The 26,090-nt window shown below is 43.0% G+C and overlaps 1 protein-coding gene across 2 annotated transcripts in view; it reads left to right on the top strand.

Annotated features, from left to right (window-relative positions):
• The first annotated feature begins 998 nt into the window (after positions 1–998).
• LOC117268831 (vesicle-fusing ATPase) overlaps positions 999–26,090 on the top strand; it is a 69,082-nt gene continuing 43,990 nt past the window's right edge. Inside the window, exons 1-2 of one of the 2 annotated variants that reach the window (XM_078161304.1) lie at positions 1,093–1,222; positions 23,694–23,711. In XM_078161304.1, coding sequence (XP_078017430.1) covers positions 1,211–1,222; positions 23,694–23,711 — 30 coding nt within the window. In that variant the 5' untranslated portion in view covers positions 1,093–1,210. Of the gene's footprint in view, positions 1,223–23,693; positions 23,712–26,090 lie in introns of both variants that reach the window. The other variant, XM_033645538.2, reaches the window with a different exon arrangement.

Genomic DNA, 26,090 nt, shown 5'->3' with positions numbered 1-26,090 from the left:
CGTTTGAATCTGGGGCGCCGTCAGCCTCCATTAGGTGGAGTTGTGTTGCTACCTCCTCTCCCCTTGGATCTCTGCAAGTGATGTGAGGACTCTAAAACTTCACCTGAGCCTCCCTCGGCATATGGGTGAGTAGATAATGGCTGAATTTTCAGTTTTGGGTGCAATAACCCTTTAAAGGAAAGGCTATTGTCTGCTGACTGATAATTAGGGCTGCAACGATTAGTCGACTAATCCACCATTAAAATAATTGGTGACTATTTTAGTAGTCGACTAATCAGTTTGAGTCATTTTTCATATAAAAGTACTATAAAGTACCCAAAATACTCTTACTGCAGCTTCTTACGTTCAGATATTGGCAGCTTTACACACTCTCCCGTGATGGTGAACTCAAACCCTTTGGCGTGAGTACGAAACAAGACATTAGATGACGTAATTTTGGGGTTTGGGCCAGACAGACCGACATTTTTCAACATTTTAACACATTTTTCAATAAAATGATTAGTCGACTAATCGAAGAAATAATCGACAGATTAGTCGACAGTGAAAATAATCGTTAGCTGCAGCCCTGCTGATGATGACCTCCCTGTCTGTCACTGACATATGAGCCACTAGCTGTGATATGATCAGCTAAGTGCTGATAATAAATGTGTGTTACATTGAGGTGTTTGTGTTTGTCTCAGTCAGGATGACGGTGCAGAGCTCCTCAGTCCTCTCATGGAGACAGTCTGTGCAGCGGGGGCGCTGTCTGTGGTGCTGAAGCACCGGAAGACCTGATGGTTACCAAAATAAAAGATGATTCATAAAGTCACAGGGCGGAAACGACAGGTAAGGACCGTCAGGTGTTGTAGATTTGTCAGATTAAAACAGATGTTCTGGTTCAGTTATAAATTTAAGTGTTTGTATGTTTTAATATCAGTGAGAAAAAAAGAGCAGTCCGGTGAAATGCGCGTGCACGTGCGGACACATGTCTCCTGTGTTTCCCCCTCTTTTATCAACCTGCCACGTGACCGTTTCCTGCACGCCAGAGGATCACGAGAGCCGCGGAGCCGCACGCGAGCTAATCGGAGCGCTTCCGCCTGAGCCGGCCAATCAGAGCGAGGTGCGCTGCAGCTTATAAACGCATCAGCCGCCGAGCCTTTTCCGTTCACCGTCCCCGCTGTCCCGTGAATCACTGACCCCAGCTGCAGCCCTCTACACCGCAACCGTGAAGATGGCGGCCCGGGTAAGATGAGACATTTATTTATTATAACCAGTGATGATTGCTTTTGATGTCCTCGCGCTTGTGTCGGTTAATGAGGAGAAACATGGCGTAAGATGTCGGCAGCGCTGCCTCCATTCACACTGAGCGGTCCTGCTGCCTGCAGCGGCTGAATGTCACCGCCACCGCACACCATGGTGTATTTGAGCTGATGGTGCAGCACCGTCACCCTGACATGGTGCAGCTCTGCAGAACATGAGCTCCAGCCTCCTGCTGCTCCTGTTGCTCCTGCCGCCTCCTCTCCTTAATCCGGGGTCTACTTGTCCTTGAGCCGACGCGGCTGCGTAAAAAAAAGCCACTGAAAAGCTTCCCGAGCTTTGCATCTATAACACCAGAGTGACGGTGTGTGTGTGTGTGTGTGTGTGTGTGTGTGTGTGCAGCAGCCAGCGTGTATCAGACATGTCAGTGTGTATTTGATGATGATTGGTCAGAACAATGAGGCTGATGCTGCCTGAGCCGTCAGTCTGCGGTGTGTGTTCCTGCTGCTGAGGCTGTTTGTGCTGAGGAGCAGCGGAGCAGCGCATGGCTGACTGCTGGACTGGTTTATCTCAGGGCTGTGCAGGAGCTGTCCGTGCACAGGGGGGATGATGTCAGGTGACCAGTGTCCACCTGTCCCGCTGTCTGTCCCTCATCACAGGCCCCAGATCGGAGCTGCTGCTTAATGAGCATCCATCCACTGATTAATACAGCCCAAAATGTAATGAGTCACTGAGGGCAGGGCGAGCCAGGAGTTACATCTGCTGCATCAGGATATTTATAATTGGGGAGGCATGATATTGGATTTTTTTGCCGATATGTAACACCTCATTTGACCCATACAGTTATCAATATATCCACTTTTCCCACCTCAGTGATCATCAGGTCTCTTCCAGCAGCTGATGGAAAATAACAACAACAAAAACAAACAAATATATATCATCAAAAGTAGTACGATACTGGGATACATATATTTATTTTCTTTGTTTATTTTTATTATGAATATGGGCTACAGATGTGGTAGGTCACATGACTGGCTCAGGCAGCACTCTGGGTATTTATCAGAATCCTGAAGAAGAGCTGTGAAACGTTACTCTGCATTAAAATCCTTGGTAACAGGAGCACTTTGCTTGTGCAAAATTACAAAAAGCATGTTGGCCGATAATGATGACATAGTGGTGCATCCCTGTTCACATTCCTGGGGAAGCAGGTTTGCTTTATCTTGCTAAATATCTCACTCTCAATGATCCTGACTTTCCATCAGGGTTACAGAACATCTGAACTTCAGAAGTTGCCTTTTGCTTCTACATCATGATCATAGACCAACAGCAACAGAGGAGATTATTAGCATCGTACGTCTCTGCAAACCACCTATACTTTACATTTGGACATTTCATGCTCATCATATCTACTAGGGTTGAGCAGAATACTCTGTTTGAACGAGTATCCGGTACAGATAATGTACTTCTTACGAGTACAAGTACTACACAAGTAAAATGTGTCAATACGTGCACTCGTGATAATGAGAAATACTCATTTGGGTCGCTGTGTTTCATCACTCAAGGTGGATTTATACTAGGGCATTAACAGAAAAGTCGATTTGTCAACGTGTTGACGTCAGTGGCACAAGTCGACACCCCCTGGGAGGAGTCGACAAGTCGTGCGTTTTTTCCCTCTCTCTCTCTGTGTGTGTGCTTGTGTACAGAATGCAATCACTGCCTCTGATTGGCTTACGCTGATACTTTATCCTTGACTAAGGGAACATACTCGGGCGTACTATAAGCGGAGCGGACTCCGCGAGGAATGTCCGCAGTCATTCGGGCTTTCATAGTCGAGCGCACTTCTGCGTTGTAGTTTCCTGTAAAAATGTCTGTGAAAAATCCCCGCGATGTGAAAAATACATGCCGAGCAGTCACTGGTGCGCGGAGCGGAGTCCGCGCGGTCGTAAAATCTGAGCTTTGTGAGCACAGGGCTTGCGGACGTCGGCTTTGAGTCCGCGTGGAGTCCGTTCCGCGTACGTTCCACCCGAGTATGTTCGGGCCTGACAGACACACATCACACGTGTGGAGATACTTCACTTTCCTCCGCCATGTCAATGCGATGACGTCATCAAATGACTTGTCGACTCGACTTCGACTTTATTGACAGATAAGTCGACCTGAAAAAAATCAAAGTTGTGAATGCCCTAATTTATACTTGCGCGTCAGCTCTCTGCAGAGCCTACGCCATTGTGAGCATTTATACTTGTGCAGTGGTGTGTCTATGTCACTCTGCAGTTACACCTCCAGAACACTAGTTGGCGGTGAAGTGCTGTAAAGTTTAGTTGATTCAAAACACACATTAAACACACATTAAACACACGTTAAACATGGCTTAATAGAGACAGTTTCAAACACAAATCAGCTTCACTATAACTCGCAGCATTCACAGACAAACACTTGTCTTTATCTGGACACATTTTCCCCACAAATACAACAGGCTAATGTTATTAGCACAAGCCTATGGCATTTTACATTGTATAAATTAGCCTAGCAGCTAGCAGACTTTTCCTCTACTCATATGAAGCCAGGGACAACAGCAACATTTAACAAAGGTAACGTTACAAACTTTGGCTCCATTACAGCTCACAAGGTTCACTGACAAAACAACTGTCTTATACTAAACACGTTTTCCAAACAAATACAACATGCTAACGTTATTAGCACAAGCCTATGGCATTTTACATTGTATAAATTAGCCTAGCAGCTAGCAGAGATTTCCTCTGCTCATATGAAGTCAGGATAAATCACACACAAGACTTAAAATGCTATTTTAGTGGAGGCTTTATTGTCTTCACAATTTATTGTTTCTTATCTGTGAAATTAAAGCAAATCAAAGCTTTGTTTCCACTGAGGGAAATGGTTTCAGCTCACAGAGACAGACAGGAGGTCTGCGTCACTGTGACGTGGAGTTACATCTCTGGGGAGGTGCACGTCAGGCTACGGCGTGGGCTCTACGTTGACGCAGAGGCTACATGGCTGGAGTCCAATGTGACGACGGGGTCAAAGTTTCCACTTGTGTCACTGACTTTCAAAATAAAAGGAACTGTCAAAATATTACAGATATACTGCACAGCTTTTTACTTTGTTTTATTTGCGGGGTGTGTGTCAGGTACGCGACTCTGCCTCCTGCCAGCTCCTCCAAAGCTGATCAACACGTTACATCTCGTTTGATTTGTACATAAAAAATTAAAACAAGGAATCAGTGTTTCACAGAGGGCGATGTGCCGAAGTATTTCTTGGATGGAGGCAGGAACTTCCTGCAGTCTAAGATGGTTGCCTGGCAACTGTTTAAAAGCAAGAAGTAGCCTGGCTCATAAAACTGTCTTTGACACTTGTGTTTCAGTCTTTGTGCTAAGCTAACGAGCTGCAGGCTGTAGCCTCATATCAACCACACTCACATGACGGTGGTATCTTCTCCTTTGACTGACGGTGTTCTGGACAGCATCACTTTATTCTTATAAAGGTGTGATGTAGCTTTACATTCAGGGCTGACATCTCAATCATGCCGAGTCATGGTGCGAGGTGCTAACAGCTGTAGCATTACACAGCAAGATTGTCTCACTGTGCTCATGACATTAGACTACAGAGAGACTGGATATAAATCATGCATGGAGTCTTTGTGCTGGTGGATTCAATATATTTCAGCTCATTCATGACCTCTCAGAGCAGGCGTGCACGTCTCATCAGTTTGTGCACGCCACACATAAGGATCAGCTCATGCAGCAGTGACACTAATGCACATCATTAGGTGGTGATTTATCCAGAGAGCCTTGAAGCTGCCTGTGCACAGATTTTTATTGTTTCAGTGGAGATGTGACAGCAGAGAAAACTCTTACTCTGTCAGTGAAATACTCAGAGCTCTGATAGTCCAGAAGCAGAAATACATCGTAGCAAAGCTCCGACCTGCAGATCTGCTCTTCCTGCGGCTCTCAGACACGCGACATCAGCAGCTTTTTATTTAACAGCCTGACCGCTGGCTGATTTGTGAATGAAGCACAACACCCGAGGGAGCTCGGTCGATACGACTGTAAAAGGACTGCATGTTTTCATTTGTCAGTTTTTAAATGGGAAATGGATTCCTGCAGTTATTTAAGTGATAAGTAAAAAACCTGGAGGCTGTTCATTAAAGAAAGGCTTCAGGGCGGCTGCTGATGTGACGGATCAGAGCAGGAGCTACAGACGAGGTTAAGTGAATGTTTCAAACTGTTAGCTAAAATAATGTGTGACAGCCCTGAGACACCTGAGCAGGATGTCTGGGTGACACTAATAAGGGGTGGGAATCACCAGAGACCCCCTGACAGGATGTAGTGGCTATTAACAGCCACACTGAGAAATGCATCTGCAACAAAAAAAGAATAATAATTTACATAGTATGATTTATGTGTGCACGCAAAATGTTACCCGTCACACCAAAGTATTTCTGCACCAATACTGTACCTTTCCCTTACGTGACATAAGTAAGAGGAAATGACATCATTTAATTTATTTATTTATTTATTTTTTTGCAAAATTAAAACAGTGGCGACTTTACAGGCACAAAACAAACAGAAGATATGTATATACACAAACACAAGGACAGGGAAAGAAATACATACAGACATACCAGGATAGTCTGGGGGCCTCGGTTCCATTGGGCGGAAAATGCCAAAAAATTGCACACCTTCATTTGGTTCGGTTCACACTATACTTTTTAAAGCGGACCAAACCTGGACAACATCACTCAGTTACAAGTTGGTCGTTCGGGGGCGGTGTTGCCTGGAAGAAAAAAAGCATGAGGAAGAAGAAAACCCGGCTCATCGATTGGCCAGGACCAAAAATGGAAATCCATCCCCTTCAGCCGGCTTGGTCACCACAAAAACAAAGAAGCAGCACCAAAGTTATGCAGTCTGGAGTTTCTGTTTTTACTTAGGTGCTCAAACCTAATTGTTTCTTCACAAGAAGCTGCCCAGTATGAGCAGCAGGTGAGGCAGCGAGCTATCCAACATGTTGCTCTGCGCTGCGCTCTACATCACTTCCTCTCTTTGCTTCAATTCCTCTCTTTGGTTCACTGGATAGTCCGTTTGCATTTCCCACTGTAAGCGCACCAGGGTTCGCTTGCAAGTGAACTGAGACCTCCGGTTTTCAAGCGGACCAGGGTTCGCTCGTTTGGTCCTCACCAGAGTTTGAATGAACATTCACACCACCCCAAATGAACCAAACTATCCGTGGAAGCAGACCAGGGTTCGCTCGTTTGGTTCTCACCAGAGTTCAAATGAGCGTTCACACCACCCCAAATGAACCAAACTATCCGTGGAAGCGGACCAGGGTTTGCTCGCTTGGTCCGCAGAGAGTTCGAATGAGCGTTCACACCACCCCAAATGAACCAAACTATCCGTGGAAGCGGACCAGGGTTCGCTCGTTTGGTCCGCAGAGAGTTCGAATGAGCGTTCGCACCACCCCAAACGAACCAAACTATCCGTGGAAGCAGACCAGGGTTCGCTCGTTTGGTTCTCACCAGAGTTCGAATGAGCGTTCGCACCACCCCAAACGAACCAAACTATCCGTGGAAGCAGACCAGGGTTCACTCGTTTGGTCCTCACCAGAGTTCGAATGAGCGTTCGCACCACCCCAAACGAACCAAACTATCCGTGGAAGCAGACCAGGGTTCGCTCGTTTGGTCCGCAGAGAGTTCGAATGAACGTTCACACCACCCCAAATGAACCAAACTATCCGTGGAAGCAGACTAGGGTTCGCTTGTTTGGTCCTCACCAGAGTTCGAATGAGCGTTCACACCACCCCAAATGAACCAAACTATCCGTGGAAGCGGTCCAGGGTTCACTCGTTTGGTCCGCAGAGAGTTCGAATGAATGTTCACACCACTCCAAATGAACCGAACTATCCATGGAAGTGGACCAAATAGCGCTGGTGTGAATGCGCCCTTAGTCACTATAATAGACCCTAGTAGTGCGTCATGCCATACACCACCACCCACTGGCCAGGTGTTGTCAGTGCAACACAGATCTCTCAAAACCAAGATGGCCGACAGAGTGCAGGAAATGTTGTGCAGCTCAGGAATATCCTGCCAATCCTTCTCTAACAGGAGACCCTGGCAGGTAAATAAAATCTGGAAAAATCAAGTAAGATCTAAGGAGGAATGCAGTTGTTTCATTTTCCAATTATTGATTTTATGTTGTGAGGAAATTGCAGTTAATCATCCGTCCACTAAAGTGGACATCATGCAGCACTGGCTGTATTTAAACTACAATTAATATTTTCACTGCAAAACTGCGATAATATGTCTTCATCTGCAGCGACATTTTTTGGCTGTAAATTAATTGATGTATGTTATTAGAAGGTGATGGACAGTGTTTGTAACGGAAACAATATTTTGACAATATTTTTGTTATTCGAGTGAAGAGGAGGGAGCTCCTCCCGTCTGTAGGAAGACAGAGAGGAGGAGCTGAGGAGTCAGGAGCAAAGTTCAATGCTTACATGGCATTGAACAGTATTAGAATTTGTCTCAGCAAATGTGAAAACACTAGTTTAACAGCATCAAAATATATATTGCTATAGTTTGACGCGATAAAGATCATGTTTTGATTAGGTTATATTTTTTTAGTTTAAAACCTAAACGCATGCATGTGAAAAACTCCTGAAAAAATGCATGTTTAAAGAAAATGAACTTAAAATCTTTTTCATGCCTGAAGAGGAATAAAAACACTTCATAGAAACAAATCTTGACTGAGGTCGTAATAATTCATGCATGAAAAGATTAAATTTAAAGTTAAATACAATTTTGTAAAGCATAATAAATCAAAATAGATGTTTAAGCAATGAACAAATGTGCATTGTGTTTGTAAAAATTATATTAATTTCTGTTCATTTCTTTTTTAAAATAATTTCCTTGAAATCATTCACTTGGACATCATTTTATAAAAAGACATGATCTTATAATCAAATCATCAATAAGGGACAATATTAAATATTAAACACACTTTTCATTCTGTCCCTACTGTTTGGTGGTTAGTGCTTTATGCTGTATTTATAATATTTTCCACAGTTTAAACAGCTTCAATGAGAAAACTGCAGAGTTGATTTGAGGGTGTTAAAGAGTCACAGGGAACATTTCCTGCAAATGAATACAAAACGATTTATGTTCTCCTCCTCCGCCCTTTTTATTGGTCATGCATGATGAGGCGCTTCAAGATGCGATCAATACTTTATAACGAGACGATGCATGTGGATGTAAAACAGATGCATTTGATGTAAAAGAACATGATGAATCTGTCACGTGAAGCTCAGACTGGACTCTGTATCACAGAACAGAGAAGATTATAATCATGTATCACGTGTGTGTGTGTGATGGTACAGTCCTCCTCTTGGTCATCCAGCATGAGTCAAACATGTCCACGGGCGTGATGTTCTGCTGCTGACACACACACACACACACACACACACACACACACATACACACACATCCCTCACTCTGACTTGCCCAGCAAAGCATGTCCTGTCGGCGTCCTGCAGCCTGTCAGAGGGAGTCAGGACCAAACTAACACTTCCACAGCCTGACACCATGAAGGACTCAACATCAGCTTCAAAAGATAGTATAGGGGAAACAAAGGGTTAATTTAAGGGCTAATTTAAGGCTTAATATGATGATGATTGAGGGTTGACAAATCTGTATCATCTCAGCGTTTATATCGACGGCTCACCTGATGGTGTAGGGAGAAAAACTGTTTTGTAATTCTCACTTCCAGAGCAGTGACGGCCGTTCAGCAGCCTGTTTGTCAAGCATTAATTTTTCATGGCTTTCATTCAGTGAGAAGAGAAGAAGAAGAAGTGAGTAGTCTGCGTGTTGATAGACCTCAGGCGCTGACTTCATATCTGACCCGATGTGCTGATTTCCTGTGGGCAGAAAGAGGATTCATCACTGATGCCAAAATAAGAAACTCTGTGGTTTGTCTGTTGTGATGCTGATCTGAGGCCGCGCTGTTTCCAGCTGTCACTGACCGTCCTTCAGGGTTGAAGCACATCAACTCGTCGAATACAGACATGGCTCTACAAGGCAAAATATATCACCCTGGGTACCATGTCTGTGTCAGTTTTTAAAGCTCAGGGGCGGAGTGTCAAGTGAGAGTCGTTACATGCATTGTGTCTTCTCAAAATGAACTCTTGTTTTCATAGGTGGTGTAAGACGTAATGAATTATTGATCTAATGTCTTCAGTGGTAAATTGACCAAAGGAGTCGCAGGGACCTTCTGTCTTTGACTTGTGTCCATTATAGGGATGTCAGTGTCCTGACACCTTTGAACTGGCAACTATGCGGTTATTGTTTCTCCCAGTATACAAGCACGGGAGGGGAATCCATTTATTGAGCCAAGTATGTGCGACTCCTCTATGATAGGTGGAGATATGCCCCCTTTCAGCTTGTTAGTATTGGACCTTTTTCCTGTTGACCTATTACGTCACAGACCAAACAATGGACAAACAAGTTAGCTACGGTTAGCTAGCAGCTAACTGCTACCATGGTGGACAACTTTACAGCTCTGTACATTTGGTCCGTCCAAAAAGTCACGGCTCTGGATGTAGATTTCTCCATGTTGTTACCGGCTTCTTCTTCTCTTACACATTTAATGCTATTGGACTTCCGGGTCAAAGCCCGGGGCGGAAACTGTGGAGCATGCTCAGAGCGCCTTGGCCAGTTTGGGTCTGATTGACTGTATACATGCAGGAGTCACATGATCTGGGTGTGTTAGTCCCACTGTGATGAATTCACTGCAGGACCATTTCACTCACACTAACATGTTCACAGGGATTTTAAAAGCTGACTGAGACACTTGGACAGACTCTGGCTGTGGCGGAGACTGAACTGATGACCCTCTGTCCATCGGGCAGTCTCATCAGCCATCTGGCCTTTTTGCATTTGAACATCACAAATGTCCAAGAATACCATGGTTAAGCTCATACTCACTCAAAACCTACACTGCCTGATTTATTGACGCTGTTATCAGGGGTAGAAACATGTTGCTGCTTTTGTTTGTTTCCTCTTCTCTGTATTGGAAGAAACATTCTGTCTATCGGGCAGTCTCATCAGCCATCTGGCCTTTACAAAGTCACTGAATTAGAGAGTAGCAACTCAAGACGAAAGCATGGAAACATTACACATTGTCAAGAATACCATGGTTAAGCTCATACTCACTCAAAGCTCACGATGCTGCCTGATTTGTGGATGTTATCAGGGTTAGACACATCTTGCTGCTTTTGTTTGTGTCCACTCTGTATTAGAAGAAACTGAACTGACCTTCTGTCCATCGGGCAGTCTGTCTCATCAGCCATGTGGCCTTCATAAAGCAGCCGAAGTTGACAGCATGGAAACATCTTGCTGCTTTTCTTTGTTCCCGCTCCTCTGTATTGGAAGAAACTTTCTGTCCATCGGGCAGTCTCATTAGCCACCTGGCCTTCATAAACCTGTTAAATTAGAGAGCAGCGATTCAAGACTAAAGCATTGAAACATTACAATTGTTTCAGAATACCATGGTTGAGCCCATACTTACTGAAACCCACCATACTGCAGGAATAAAACAGCTAAAACTTTAGAAGAAGCCTTCTGTTTACTCAAAGTAACAGCCATCTTTGGACACCCTACTGCCCTACTTCACCCTACTGCTTTACAAACAGCAGCTGTGGCAGGACAGTGTCGAAGGTAAACAGCTTACAAGGAATTAGACCTGAGTCGGAGCGTGGACACTAAACCGTGTGATACAAGAATAAGCAGTAAACACAGTTGGCTGTTTGCTTTGTGTTGTTGACATGCGACAACAAAATACTCCACAGTCAAAGTGTAAAATATATTTTCAGCCATAAGTTGAAGCATCAAACTGACTTTAACCTCTGACAGATGTCTTCAGGTGTTCTCCTCATGGCTGTCAGCATGTATAGAGTCTCCTAACAGTGCTGAGGAGGAGCTCGTTTTGCTTCAAGGACGACCTGATCGATGTGATTCTGTCAGAATCAATAAACAGAGCCGAGGCACTTTTAATCCCACAGTCGGCAAAGGAGAAAAAAAAAAAGACGCCCACTCGTGTGATGGAACAAGCGAGTGGGCTTCAAACGATGGCATCTCTGCCGTTGTGTGTCTCCTCCTCGCTCCTCGTTAATAGATTTATTTCTCTCATACTCTCCCTGTAGTTCAGCCATCTTCTGCTCAGCAGCCATTCGTCAGGAGACTTTATTTGTTTCTCCGCTCCTGCTTTTTGTTTTTGCACCCACACCCAATTTCGGAGGCAGCAGACTGCATCGGCGAGGTTGGAGGCTGTTAGACTGCCTCTGCATGCTGCATTGACAAACTCATCGCTCGCTCTGAACAGCTAAAAGGCTTCTCGCTGTTTGCACGACAGCAGCAGCAGCAACATTTTCTCTGCCTCTCAGTCTTCCTGTCAGCCGTCCTCTCCCTTTGTAGTTTTCTCTTTATACAATATTTCAACTGCACAATATTTCTTTTAATCAAATTGCACAATAAACTTTTTTTTTTTACTTTGTTTAAAGAGTCAGTAGAAAACTGCACTTTGAAATGTAGCTATCATTACATTTTTTCAATGTTCAGTTTTTTCAGTACTAAATACTTAAAATAATTTCTTTATTTTTTTAAATTCAACAAGAAATTAGTTGTATTTTAGCAGAAAACTGAGTACAGTTTGATCTGTTTATTTATCGCAAGTAATATCGTTATCGCAATACAGGATGTCTTTATTATCTTTGAGTGACGATTGGTTGTGCAGTCAGCAGCATCACACACACATAAGTAGTATAGATCATTATCATACAGCAATGCAAAAATCTTCTCTCTTACTGAGTCCTAAAACTGACCAGATATCAGTCGTATCACACTCGAGGGTGAACTTTACTGACAGTATAGGTGCGACAGTGGTGCAGCAGGTCTGAGGTGCTTGGTCTGTACGCATCACTGAAGTGCCACATGCTGTTTGTATGTGTGTGTTGTGTACCTGCGTGTTTAGGATGTCAGTGAGTGTGTAGTAACAAATGTGTGTGTGTGTGTGAGAGGGAGAGTAATGGTTAATCCCCGGCCGTCTGATCACAGGGCCTTCCTCTGTCAGCTCTGAGCTGGAGCTAAATATAGAGAGCCGTGCACTCTGCTGTGGGGCAGCCAACACAACACACACACACTGTGTTTCTGTGTGTGTGTGTGTGTGTGCGGCCAGAATACATCCAGCTCACTGACGAACACGTTACGTCTCATTTGTTTGATTCACACAAACTGCAAAGTGTTAAAATGTCAAGTTTACTGGAGGATTTTTGTGATTACAATTTAACGGCCCATCCTCACTGTGACCTTGTCACATGTCCACGTTTGGTCATGGACTTTCCACGTCCACATATGACGTCCAAGGTACCCTGGTTGTGTTGGTTGTTGATGTTCCGGGACGCCGTGTCAACTTCAGCCTGTTACATGCATTGTCTGTTTTCAAAATACACTTCTGTTTTCACAGGAAATGTACAGTTTCTCTTTCAAAGTAAAAGCACTACATTGGTACAACGCCGCCAACTGATGTTTTTTTTCCTTCAACAACACACACGTGGTTACGTTTATGAAAAAAGAACAGGGTTTGGCTTTACCAAGTGGTGGTTCTCAACGACTTCGGAGTGAGACTGGATTGTTACATCACAAAACCTTAAGATTTCACCACCTCTGAATGGATAGCGCTTTGAAAACCAGCGCTAAATCAGTCAATGGAGCGCCGGACTAAAAGGAAAGGCTGATAAAAACCACATAGTTACCTGTTAATGGGTGTCAGGCTGTCGAAAACAAAGTATACTAGACTGTAATGGACACAAGTCAAAGACAGAAAATCCCTGTGAAATCGCCAGCCCCTATTTCCTATGAAGACAACTTTATTTTGAAAAGTGCATGTAAAGATCCTAACTTGACACGCCATCCCTGAGCGTTCAGAACTGACACAGAATATTTTGGTGTGTAGGGCCAGGTCGGTATTCGACGAGTTCAGAGGGCAAATGTGTCGTCTTGGCCTGTCGTGAAATAAAATCCTTTGTCTGAGACCAAGACAAGACAGAGTGACAAAACATCTGATAAGGAATGTCCATGGAAGTAAAATGTCGGCACAAGGTAGAATACTTGGCCTGGATGAAGGGAGGACTGAAGGACGTAGGGAGAGAAGACAGACCGGCTGCTCTATGTGTGAGTTCAGTATTAATTTCTCCTCCACTGTTGTTGTTGTTCAGCACTTGGTCTTTGTCCCACCTCACCTACAGTACAGGCCAAAAGTTTGGACACACCTTCTCATTCAATGCGTTTTCTTTATTTTCATGACTATTTACATTGTAGATTCTCACTGAAGGCATCAAAACTATGAATGAACACATGTGGAGTTATGTACTTAACAAAAAAAGGTGAAATAACTGAAAACATGTTTTATATTCTAGTTTCTTCAAAATAGCCACCCTTTGCTCTGATTACTGCTTTGCACACTCTTGGCATTCTCTCCATGAGCTTCAAGAGGTAGTCACCTGAAATGGTTTCCACTTCACAGGTGTGCCTTATCAGGGTTAATTAGTGGAATTTCTTGCTTTATCAATGGGGTTGGGACCATCAGTTGTGTTGTGCAGAAGTCAGGTTAATACACAGCCGACAGCCCTATTGGACAACTGTTAAAATTCATATTATGGCAAGAACCAATCAGCTAACTAAAGAAAAACCAGTGGCCATCATTACTTTAAGAAATGAAGGTCAGTCAGTCCGGAAAATTGCAAAAACTTTAAATGTGTCCCCAAGTGGAGTCGCAAAAACCATCAAGCGCTACAACCAAACTGGCACACATGAGGACCGACCCAGGAAAGGAAGACCAAGAGTCACCTCTGCTTCTGAGGATAAGTTCATCCGAGTCACCAGCCTCAGAAATGGCAAGTTAACAGCAGCTCAGATCAGAGACCAGATGAATGCCACACAGAGTTCTAGCAGCAGACCCATCTCTAGAACAACTGTTAAGAGGAGACTGCGCCAATCAGGCCTTCATGGTCAAATAGCTGCTAGGAAACCACTGCTAAGGAGAGGCAACAAGCAGAAGAGATTTGTTTGGGCCAAGAAACACAAGGAATGGACATTAGACCAGTGGAAATCTGTGCTTTGGTCTGATGAGTCCAAATTTGAGATCTTTGGTTCCAACCGCTGTGTCTTTGTGAGACGCAGAAAAGGTGAACGGATGGATTCCACATGCCTGGTTCCCACTGTGAAGCATGGAGGAGGAGGTGTGATGGTGTGGGGGTGTTTTGCTGGTGACACTGTTGGGGATTTATTCAAAATTGAAGGCACACTGAACCAGCATGGCTACCACAGCATCCTGCAGCGACATGCCATCCCATCCGGTTTGCGTTTAGTTGGACCATCATTTATTTTTCAACAGGACAATGACCCCAAACACACCTCCAGGCTGTGTAAGGGCTATTTGACCAAGAAGGAGAGTGATGGAGTGCTGCGGCAGATGACCTGGCCTCCACAGTCACCGGACCTGAACCCAATCGAGATGGTTTGGGGTGAGCTGGACCGCAGAGTGAAGGCAAAGGGGCCAACAAGTGCTAAACACCTCTGGGAACTCCTTCAAGACTGTTGGAAAACCATTTCAGGTGACTACCTCTTGAAGCTCATGGAGAGAATGCCAAGAGTGTGCAAAGCAGTAATCAGAGCAAAGGGTGGCTATTTTGAAGAAACTAGAATATAAAACATGTTTTCAGTTATTTCACCTTTTTTTGTTAAGTACATAACTCCACATGTGTTCATTCATAGTTTTGATGCCTTCAGTGAGAATCTACAATGTAAATAGTCATGAAAATAAAGAAAACGCATTGAATGAGAAGGTGTGTCCAAACTTTTGGCCTGTACTGTATACCGGTTTCGAGGCATACTGTGATATAAAAGTTGACGGTTATCATCGAATAAGATCATCACAAGCAGCAGGTGCCTTTTCATGTGTTGGTTTTTAAACGGTGTGGAAACACTGAACCTCTGAATGAAGCTGCGGACGCTCTCCTCTGGCTGTTCAGCTAACGAGCTAATGTTCACTTTACAGACGGACAATTTACAACAGGAAGTGACAGCAGATTGAAAAGCACTTTACAGTGGATGGATAATTAGCTCCGGAGCTAAATGTGGCTGCAGCAGATCACATTTTAATATTAATGGTCCTTTTCTAATGAAAAAACCACGGCCCACTTTTCTGCTACGATACATTTTTGCTTCATAATGATTTTTACTCTACAAGCACAGTCCTGTGTCCTTTTTTATGCTTTGCAACGCTCGTAATTGCATAAAGATTATTTGATTATGTTTGAGTCTTTTTTTTTATTGCTTAACTATGATGAACAGCCCCTGAATAACAGATGAAACCAGGCAGAGAAGCACCGTCACAGTTACTGTGTGCACTGAAACCTTCTTGATTTAATACAGAAGCTGCCAAAAATTCACTTTGTGTGATTTATATAAGTGGTTGCTGAGTTGGCTTTTACCAGCAGCTGATTCATTTCATAATGTGCAGGTATTGACTGTGTGTTTGTGCCAAACAGGAACTAATCTTTCATGTTGAGTGTTTCCTATCATTTATTGTAATTTGGCTTTTTAAGCCTCCACGCCGCCGATAGCCGTGGCCAGAGGCATTATGTTTTTGGGTTGTTTGTCAGTCCATCCGTCCATCTGACATATGTGTCCCATCCTTGTGAACATGATATCTCAAGGGAATCTCTAAAACTTTGGCACAAATGTTCACTGGAACTATGGAACAATGAAGTGATTAGATTTTGGTGGTCAATGGTTAAGGTGGCTGTGAACTTGCGTCCGTCTCATTCTCGTGAACATGATATCTTAGCATCGCCTTAAAAGGAATTTCTTTGAATTTGACACAAACAACCACTTGGACTGAAGAATTAACTGATTGGATTTGGTGGTCAAAAGTTAGTGTGACCTTGCATCTGTCTGATTTTCATGAACACAGTATGTAAAGAACGCCTTCAGGGAATTTCTTTGAATTTGGCACAAATGTTCACTTGGACTCAACAATGCACTGGATTTCAGTGGTCAAATGTCAAGGTCACTGTGACCTTGTCTCGCTTGCTTTAGTTAATACCATATCTTAAGAACACCTTCAGGGAATTTCTTTAAATTTGACCCAATCGTCCACTTGGACTGAAGAATAAACAGATTAGAATTTGGTGGTCAAAGGTCACTGTGACCTCACAAAACATGTTTGGCCATAACTCAAGAATTCATCCACTAATTCTGACCAAACTTGACACAAATATCTAACAGGATAAAATAATGAAGGTGAAAAGGTCAAAGGTCAGCTTGACTGTGACATCATCATGTTGTAACGTCATATCTCAGGAACAGAAGGGGAGACATTTGGTCAGATACTGAATTGGTGACTCTAATCTTGAAACTGTGCTGATTGTATAGATCTTCTGTGTGTGAAGCATCCATGTTTTCACTGACATGGATGGAGACTGTCAGAGACACTGGACTGGTGGGCGGAGTCATACAACCACAGGGTGGGCTGGTGGGCGGAGTCATGAACTGGTGAATATCACATCACCTTGTTGGCTTTTAAACCCTGTTAGTGTTGAGTGTTTGTTTGGTTACTGCACAAATTCCAAAGCACAACTTAAAGTGGAGAAAGCAGACAGCACTGATACAATTTCCTGCCGAGCTCGGCTCATATTTCATTCATCTGTATGGAAAAATCCGACTACAGTGGTTTCAAATTCAATAGCTTTGAAGTAAATGCAACAAATTTGTTTGACATTGAATTTTCTGATATTCTGTGGAGAGATCACAAAACCAAACAGAGTCCAGAGGCTGAGACACATTAGCTTCAGTGATTAGGACGGAAAGATTGTGGATTTTATTTTTTAATTAAATTTTTTTTCCTTTTGCTGAAAAAGTCGAGTGTCCTTTGACAAAAAAAGAACATATCCAATAATGTAGAGTTAAATTCTGTCAGAGCTTTTGGTATAAAAACACACTTTCGTTGTGCAAAACCCCCAAAATAGATTTTCAGACTGCCTCATCGACTGATCTTACGTCTGATTAAATCAGTCCTCCCTTCATGAAGGTTATAATGTTTAGTTTGTGTTGAAACTGATTTAGAGAGGTGTTGATTCAGCTGTGTGATCACTCCGCTGCTGGTGAACTGTATGGTGTTGTGCCTGTTAATTTGGCTCTCACTGATACAGATCAGGTGGACGTATTTAGAAACACCTCTCAGTGTGATGCAACATAATTCAACAGCTCTACAAACTGCAGCCTCCAAAGTGATTATACAGTTGAATCAACACTCCACAAGAACTGAATGTTTAATCTTCATGAAACAAGGATTTGTTTAACCAGGTTTAATTTTGACAGCAATTTTCGATCTAGTCTCAAGATGAAAATGTTCATTAGTTTTAGTCACATTTTAGTAATTTTTATCCTTCATAGTTTTAGTCAACAAAAAATGTTATAGTCAGATTTTAAACATTATGTTTTCTATATGTTTTTATCTTTAAACTAACCCAGTATCTAATTCATATATCAGAAATTACAATCATGGTGAAGTGGCCGGCGGCTGTTGGCTCCGCTGCCATTCAGCTGCTAACGCGGAGCTAGCTGCTAACAGCCACCGCTGCAACTAACAAACTCCACAAATCCATTCAGCAGCTCCACCATCCACAGTCAGACACACACGGCTGATTATTTACTGCTGAATTACAGCTCACAACTCGCACCAACGAAAACATCCTGGTGCAGACTATTTACTGGAGTTTACCAGCCTGTCGCTTTAAAGATAATTACAAGCACAGCTGTTCTCGGCTGTTCTTGGCTTTCAATGCCCAATAGTCACACCAGCACGAACATTTTAATCACGTCTCGTCTGAAACATAGATTTCATTTTAGTTTTTATTATCAAGATCTATTTTAAGCTTTGTCATCGTCTCGTTTTCATCACAGAAAAAGGTTGTTGATGAAGAATTTTCATCATAGTTTTCATCAACAAAATTAATACTGTATTTAACCCAGTCTCCAGAAGAAAATGTTTGGACTGTACATGTCTGCAAACCCAGATATGTTGCATTTGTACATTTCATATCAACATTTCTTAAGTGACGTAGTATATGAGCTGACTTTGTTATCAAGAGTGGCGAGACGCCTGCCAAGCTGCAGACCACTGATAGAAAAGGGAGACCACTGTTTGAGACCAACAAACAACAAAACTGGATGTTTTCATTGAGTCATTCCTGTGTTTTTCACGGCTTTTTAGCTACGTTGCTGTTTTTCACTGGGAAATAGCGCAAGACATCGACAGCATTTTTGGCAGGGATTGTGCCCCCCAAAATATGGTATTTTAAGCTTAAACATGATCTTTTCCCAACCACAACCAAGTGGCGTTTGTGCCTAAACCTAACCACACATGAACCACAGCGTCGCTGAAATGTAAAGATATATAAAGTCTATTGTATCTGCTGAATAATAATGTGCAAATGTAACATGTCAGCAATTTGCAGAAGCAGATTACCATTCAGTTATATTTCTAATTTCTTTATAGCTCTCTGCACGTTTATCTCTACGAGTCAAGTGAGCTTTTGTACATGTGCAAACATTAATGAGGGCAGCTTTAATCTCAGTGAGACGTCAGAAATAAGGATAATAAAGGTTATGTAAGAACTTCAAAGAAATGCGCTATTTTTTTCGTCTGTTTCATGTTCAGAGATCCCTTTGTGCTGTGGACTATTTGATAAAAGCAGAGAATAACTAACTGAGAACCTCTTTAAGATTCATTTAGAGTCCAGCTCAACAGGCAAAAACAACAGATATCACGCTATCTGCTGTGTCGCCATCAACTCATTGATCGCCAGTGCAGACATGTGACTGGATACGCCCCCCCGAGGCACAGCGGGATGCATAATTTATCAGCATGCTTGGAATATGGGGAATATTTAGAACGAGCTGGGGGAGATCCAGGGAGTGACTTTTTTGCTTCCCAGCCGCTCCCTGTTCGCACAGAAGAGACGAACACTTTGAATAATGGATTAAAGAATCAGAGATGATGTGTCAGAGGCTCACAGGAGGGAGACAGAATGATCATTAGTAATTGGAAAGTAATTTAAAAAAGTGTCTGAATATTAAAATTAATTTCTCTCCTGCCATCAAACAGGTGAGAGAGAAATCTAATTCAGCGTTTCAAGATGCTGTTTGCTGGTGATGATAATGTTTGCTGAAAGGAACATAACTGATTAGATGAGGGCGGCACAGAGAGCCAAAATCATTTCACAGAAAGCTCTGGGACAGATTATTTCCCTGCAGACAGGAGGAGCAGAGAGCAGATAGAGATGATGTCTGAGAGGATATTTGAGACATCAGAAAGGTTGCAGGAAGATAGTTTTAATAAGCACACAGGATTTAATTTACAGTAAATATAGAGAGAAACTACACAGGAGAAGCTTTGATAGAAACACCTCAGCCAGCAGAAGCTCAAAAAAAGTCATGGACAATTAATGTTCTCATATCAGCGGTCCAGACTCAAACAGAAACAGTGGCTGGAGAAGCGTTTTCTCTGAGCAGCTCAAACACAGAAACTGTCGAAGCCTTTTATTATCTCTGCTGCTGCAGCCACAGCTCACTTTCTCTGAAGGCAACTTTAAATATTTAACACCATAAGGAAAGAGAGAAGAAAGGAAGATGACAGGAAGCAAGGAAAAACAGATGCATGGATAGAGAGAAGGAAGGACGATCTTAATGTCACGAGAGCCTGGAAATATTTCAGCAGTTTATTCACATTTCTAAATAGGTGTGATTTCTCTCAGTGCAAAATGTTCTGCCGACTGTTTGACATTTTGGGGAGTACACTTACACGCCTTCTTGCTGAGAGTTAGATGAGAGAAGTGGTGTGGCTCTCCTGTCTGTACGAATGTTGGAAAACAGGTAGCTTAGCTTTGCTAAAGGAAGAAAATCCACCTATCAGCAGCTCTAAATCTCTAATCAACAGGTTATCATGTTTGTTTAAAGGGACAGGTCACCTCAAAATCAACCCTCCAATTGTATCAACGTGCAGAAGGAAGGTGCATCTACTGCTTGCTCATCTAGCACCACTGAGCTAGCTAACGTCACGGCTCAGCTGAGGAGGGCGCCATTAATATTTACATCTCACGCTGGTTGAAGGCTGTGGCATGAGAAACATCCACATGCAGAGCAGGAGAGCTACTGTTTTAAACATGGGCATGCGCGAGGTACCAGACCCTTTAATGTTGTACGGACGGAGATTGCTAAATATACATTTAAGCACATTCATACATTCATCTGCAGTGATGTGGGCGCTGTGCCGGACCATCGTGGTGAAGAGGGAGCTGAGCCTGAAGGCAAAGCTTCTGATTTACTGGTCCATCTACGTCCCAACCCTCACCTATGGTCATGAGCTCTGGGTAGTGACTGAATGAATGAGATCACAGATACAAGTGTCTGAAATGAGTTTCCTCTGTAGGGTGTCTAGGCTCAGCCTTAGAGATAGGGGGAGGAGTCAGACATCTGGAGGGAGCTCGGAGTAGAGCCGCTGCTGCTTCATGTTGAGGTGGTTCAACATCTGATCAGGATCCTCCTGGGCGCCTCCTGTTAGAGGTGTTCCAGGTGTGTCCAGCTGGTAGGAGGCCCCGGGGCAGACCCAGAACACACTGGAGGGATTATATATCTTGTCTGGCCTGGGAACGTTTTGAAGTCCTCCAGGAGGAGCTGGAAAGAGTTGCTGGGGAGAGGGACGTCTGGGGTGCTTTGCTCAGCCCGCTGCCCCCACAATCCGGTATTCGGATAAACAGCTGAAAACGGATGGATGGCAGATTTGGTTACTTTTGAGCAGAGCCAGGCTCCCTGTTTCCAGTCTTTATGCTAAGCTAAGCTACCCAGTCGCTCATTCTAGCTTCGTATTTACCTCACAAAGACATAAGACTGGTATGAATCTTGCCTTCTATGCACAGAGTTACAATATACTGGAATCATAATGTGGTTTCCATCCTTTTACGACGCAGCACCTCGAGGGTCACATGGTGGAAAAACAATGTGTGAATCCATGTGAATAGCTTTGTGATCCTGTTTTAAATGAGAATGCAACTTTGATGTTGCTCATGAAGCAGCAAGATATCAGTCTAGTCATGATGTTTATCATTCTTTCTGTTGAGGTATGATTTGTAGCTTCTACTGACCACAGAAAAAGGTTAAAATATAATGTCTGTAAAATCACATTAAGAAATTTTGAGACTTAAAATACTGCTGTAGGTTGTTACTAGTGGTGACGTTTACCTGATGTGAGAGGCTATGAGGTTATCACAGCTGGAATTATGTTTGTTTTATCAATAGAGCTCATAAATGTAAAGTTTAGGCGAGGGAATGGAAACGTTTTCAATCCAAAAGATGCAGTGACGTCTGTGTTCAAATGAAAGATAAGCAATGTATCTTTGTAATGATGCCAAAACATGCACATCTGATGTTTGAAGACATCCACAAGTCACTGGATAAAACTGGTTTAGATGTTGGTGCCTGGTATTATAAGTATGGTGGTGTGTTTTATGGACACATATCTGCAGCCCAGTCAGAAGGGCTTCCATATTTTTCTGCTCCTGCACGGACACTTTCCTTGAATTCGCTGTTCCTCCTGAGTTGAAAGAGCTGTGAGAGGCGGCTCAGAGCTTCCTTGAGGCAAAGACAGACACAGCTCTGTTCAGCAACTGGAGCAAGAAGTCAAACAGGGAATCCACCCAGTGCAGCCGATGTTAACATGAATACTTGTTGTAAAATGTATTTTCTTCTCACACTGTGATGTTCTGCCTGTTTGAGCATGCTGGCTAATGCTAACCAATGCAGTGCTAACAATACTACAGTAAACATGAAGCAGTAACAGGACTAGTGTCGGTGTGAGTCACTGCCCTTCTTACACTGTGAGGAAATTCAATCATAAATGCTGGTTTTTAAAATGTATGCATCCATGATTGACTGATTTATTGACTGAATGAAATGTGGAACCAAATTACCATAAGGGCATATCACAGTGAAGGTCACACCCCCTCTCATCCATCAGCATTTAACATCCATCCATCAGAGAGCAGCTGATTGTGTCTCTGGTATCCACGTCTCTTACCACAAGAAGACAGGTGGCACTTTGTCTTTATTGTGGTAAAGAGATACGGCCTCATGATAAACTAGCCCAGCCACCAGAGGAAAATGTTGCTACTGTACGTTTCTGCAAACCATGAATACGTTACATATTATCGTATAATATTGTTGTAGCGTAAACAAGACTTAAAATGAGAGTGGCTTGGACAGAGTTGCACATTTGAGAGTCTTCTAATCTCGAGAGAAAGCCAAAAAATTAGTGTCTGACAAACGAGCTTTCCCATGCACACACATTCAAGGTGCTTCCCGTCACTTAAGCTGCTGTTTCTGTCATTTCAACAACCAGTTGTGGGAAGATTTGTTTTTCATCACATACCCACATTTGGTCAGAGTCATGTCAAGTCATCTGGCTGGAGTCATGTTTGGTCCTCTACACTACAGTAGGCTGCAAATTAGCACCAGGGTTGGAATCTACCACCAGCCAAATGCTGGTAAAATATGCAAGTGGCTGCTGGATTTGCTTAACTCACCAGCCAAAAAAACCATTGGTAGTCTACTGAGTGACTTCACTACAAGCTGATTGGCTACTGAAACAGGTGATGTGCTTTAAAACCAGCCACCGCCCATTTGACCAGCTGATTGTCAGGTGACACCATTAGCTGGCTTGAGTCAAGCTCAGACCGGCCAGTTCACACCGTTGACACTCTGCAATGGTTTTGTCTCGTTGTGAATCTTTGGTCTGAACTGGATTTTTAAGGTTCCTTCCACGTGTATGTTTAAAAAAACGTGGGGTCCGTGCTCCGACTCGCTTTCACCTACGGGGTCCTTAGAAAAATGTTGAAATACAAATGTAACATATCCGTGGTTTGCAGAAACTTACAATCCCACATTTTTTCTTGTGACTGGGTTGGACAGACATAACACTGTGTGTTTGGCATGACATTCTGCATACGACTCACATCATCTGACCACGACCAGATTTGGGGTGTAATTTATAACATGTAAATTTGAAAAAGAAAAGACAAACAAAAATGTGTTCTCTGGTTGAGAAATGGTTTTGCAAACCGAACAAACCCCAACTCTGGCCTGCATGCACTTGACTCCATCCCAGGTGACCTCATTATCTGAGTGTGGCTTGCATGAGTGAATCCATACACAGGAATGCACCTTGAATGCACCACAGCTTCACACCCCAGCCCCAGCTTGCTGCTCTGAGTCCCCCTCCGTCTCAAATACTGTCTTCTGTCCTTCCTCTCTGCTTGCCTTCGCTGGCGCCCACAAGGTCGTTATATTTTTCAAGGTATGTATGGATACACATCTGTTCAACTTTCCAAACGAGCAGCCATCCTCCCCGTCATGTGGATTATATTTGCTGTTTGTGGCTCTCTTCCTGGAGATGGTTGTATAGAGGACGTACGTCACTGCTTTCAGCCCCCCCCCTCCACCCCACTGCTGCAGGATGGATAGAGCATAACAACCCTAGATCCTCTGCCACTGTGAGCTGCAGTGTCAAGCTGGTGTCGTGCTGACCGAATGGAAACGCTAACTCATTAGCATCCATTAATCAGCTCCCTGTTGCATCATAACTTGCACAGAATGCTTAGTCTCTGGAGGCCAGAACAAAATGGATTTGTTCCATTAGGAGCCATTTTCCATTTTGATTCATGTGGTAGGTAGTCTGAATGCAGATTAGACTCAGTGAGTATGTTAGCATGTTAGCCGTGTTATGCTAACATCTCAGCTCTGAAATGTGAAATGAAGCTTTACATTGAAGAGATTTTTCTAATGATGCCATTTTAGTGAACAAAGCGGTGGACAAGAAGTTCTTCTAAGGGCTCATTTATGCTCTGTTTACGTACGAAAATGTATACGTCCATTTCAAATGATGTTACCGTCACTGCCCACATACTTCCATGTGTCCTTTACGTTGGCATGGATGTTAACCAATATATCCACCAGGAGGCAGCCCAGCCTCAAAAGTTTATGACAACAACAAACTCAAAAACAAACATGGCGACTGTGGAGGAGATATTGATAATGTACCTCTTGCATAAAAGACAAAAACAGAGGCAGCGTTGTAGGAGGCGGTGGTCGGTGAGGCTGTTAAATACATCGCGACTGGAGGACGGAGAATTCTTTTCTCTAGTACTGCCGATGAGAGAAATTGAATTGTTATTTCTTCTTCGTGTCTCACTAGAGCTACGTATCGGGTAGTGACAGCAACACTGCCCCCACAGTTCCCAGTGGTACTGCTCCGTTTGGCCCGTATCCATAAGCTTTATGGAAACATGCAAAAATACGGACGAAATGAACGCAGAGCACGGACAGAAGGCTCCGTCCATATCTGGAGCCGTATTTAACGTTGAGCATAAATGAGCCCTAACTCTCACTTCCTGTTTGCTTTAAAGTTGTCTGTAAAGGTTTGCTACTTTCCAGAAATGGAGGCAGCTGTCAGCTATTGACGTTTTTGATGATAGCATTATTAATTTGGTTGTCTTAACAGGTAGAAACATGACGTCTTAACGCATCAAATGCTCATTAAGACGGCAGAAAATGTGCTAACGTATGCTAATCCTTTTTTACAGAGCAGTTAAACGTGCTTTTAACCAAGCATGTTAGCATTTAGCTTGCCTTGCTCTGTTAGCATATTGATAACTTTAACAGAGCCCAAGCTAGCTAACGGTAAACTCCTAAAAGATGATTTATGATTTCTTATGACTCATAAACAGACATAGCCCCCGTGACAGCTTGCGTGAATAATAGGCGCAGCTTCCAGCACTGAACAAGAACCGGTGTTTACCCATTGTAATGGTACGTTAACCGTATGCTAGTCCACTTTTCTAGATCAATTAGGAAATAACCTGAGGAACACACCAGCTGTCATGCCTCAGATGGTATAACGCGATAATACCTCTGTCATCTCTGACAGCCATCTCAAAGCATTGTTGCTTTAATTCCTAACCAAGCATGTTAGCGAGTAGCTTGCCTTGCTACGTTAGCATATTGTTAGATTTAACAGATCCCCAGCTAGCTTATGGTAAACATCTACTCTTAAAAGATGATTTATGATTTCTTACGACTCATAAACAGACAGTAACACATGAGGCAAACTTTTTACATAATTCAGTATTAACTTTAGCTCCATGTAAAGTGAATAAACGTCAGCAGTGATAAACGTAAAGTTTATCTTACTAAATCAAAGTTCTACCAAGTGAAACATGACGTCGAATTCAGCAGCAGACCTTAGTAGTGTCAATAATATAGCACAGAAGTAGAGCACATAACTTTAGGCATTCAATTTATATGAAATGAAAGAATTAAGGCAAATCAGGAACACACTGAGAATAGATGACTTTGGACACTTGTGCGAATACAATGTGTACTGAACACTATGATGGGTGAAATGGTTTCACCCATATTAAACATCTTAAGCGTCAGAAATGTACTTCTTTACAGGACATTTTCTGTTGTCTTAACGCATATTTGACGTATTAGGACATATTTTTAACTGTTAGACCAACAAATGTCACTTATTAATGTGAACGTCAGAATAGGCATATCGAGCCACATGGCTTTCAGTAGTCCAGTTCCAGAGGATTTTAGTGATGACAAGTTTTCATGGTGAAAAAAATAGCTTAAGAATAGTTTAAGAAGCTTCGCAACTTCAGTGATATTACCC

The sequence above is a fragment of the Epinephelus lanceolatus genome, chromosome 18 (genome assembly GCF_041903045.1).
Source record: "Epinephelus lanceolatus isolate andai-2023 chromosome 18, ASM4190304v1, whole genome shotgun sequence".
NCBI classification, from domain to species: Eukaryota; Metazoa; Chordata; class Actinopteri; order Perciformes; family Serranidae; genus Epinephelus; species Epinephelus lanceolatus.
The sequence above is the reverse complement of the archived record's forward strand: the minus strand, read 5'-3'. Positions and strand labels throughout refer to the sequence as shown.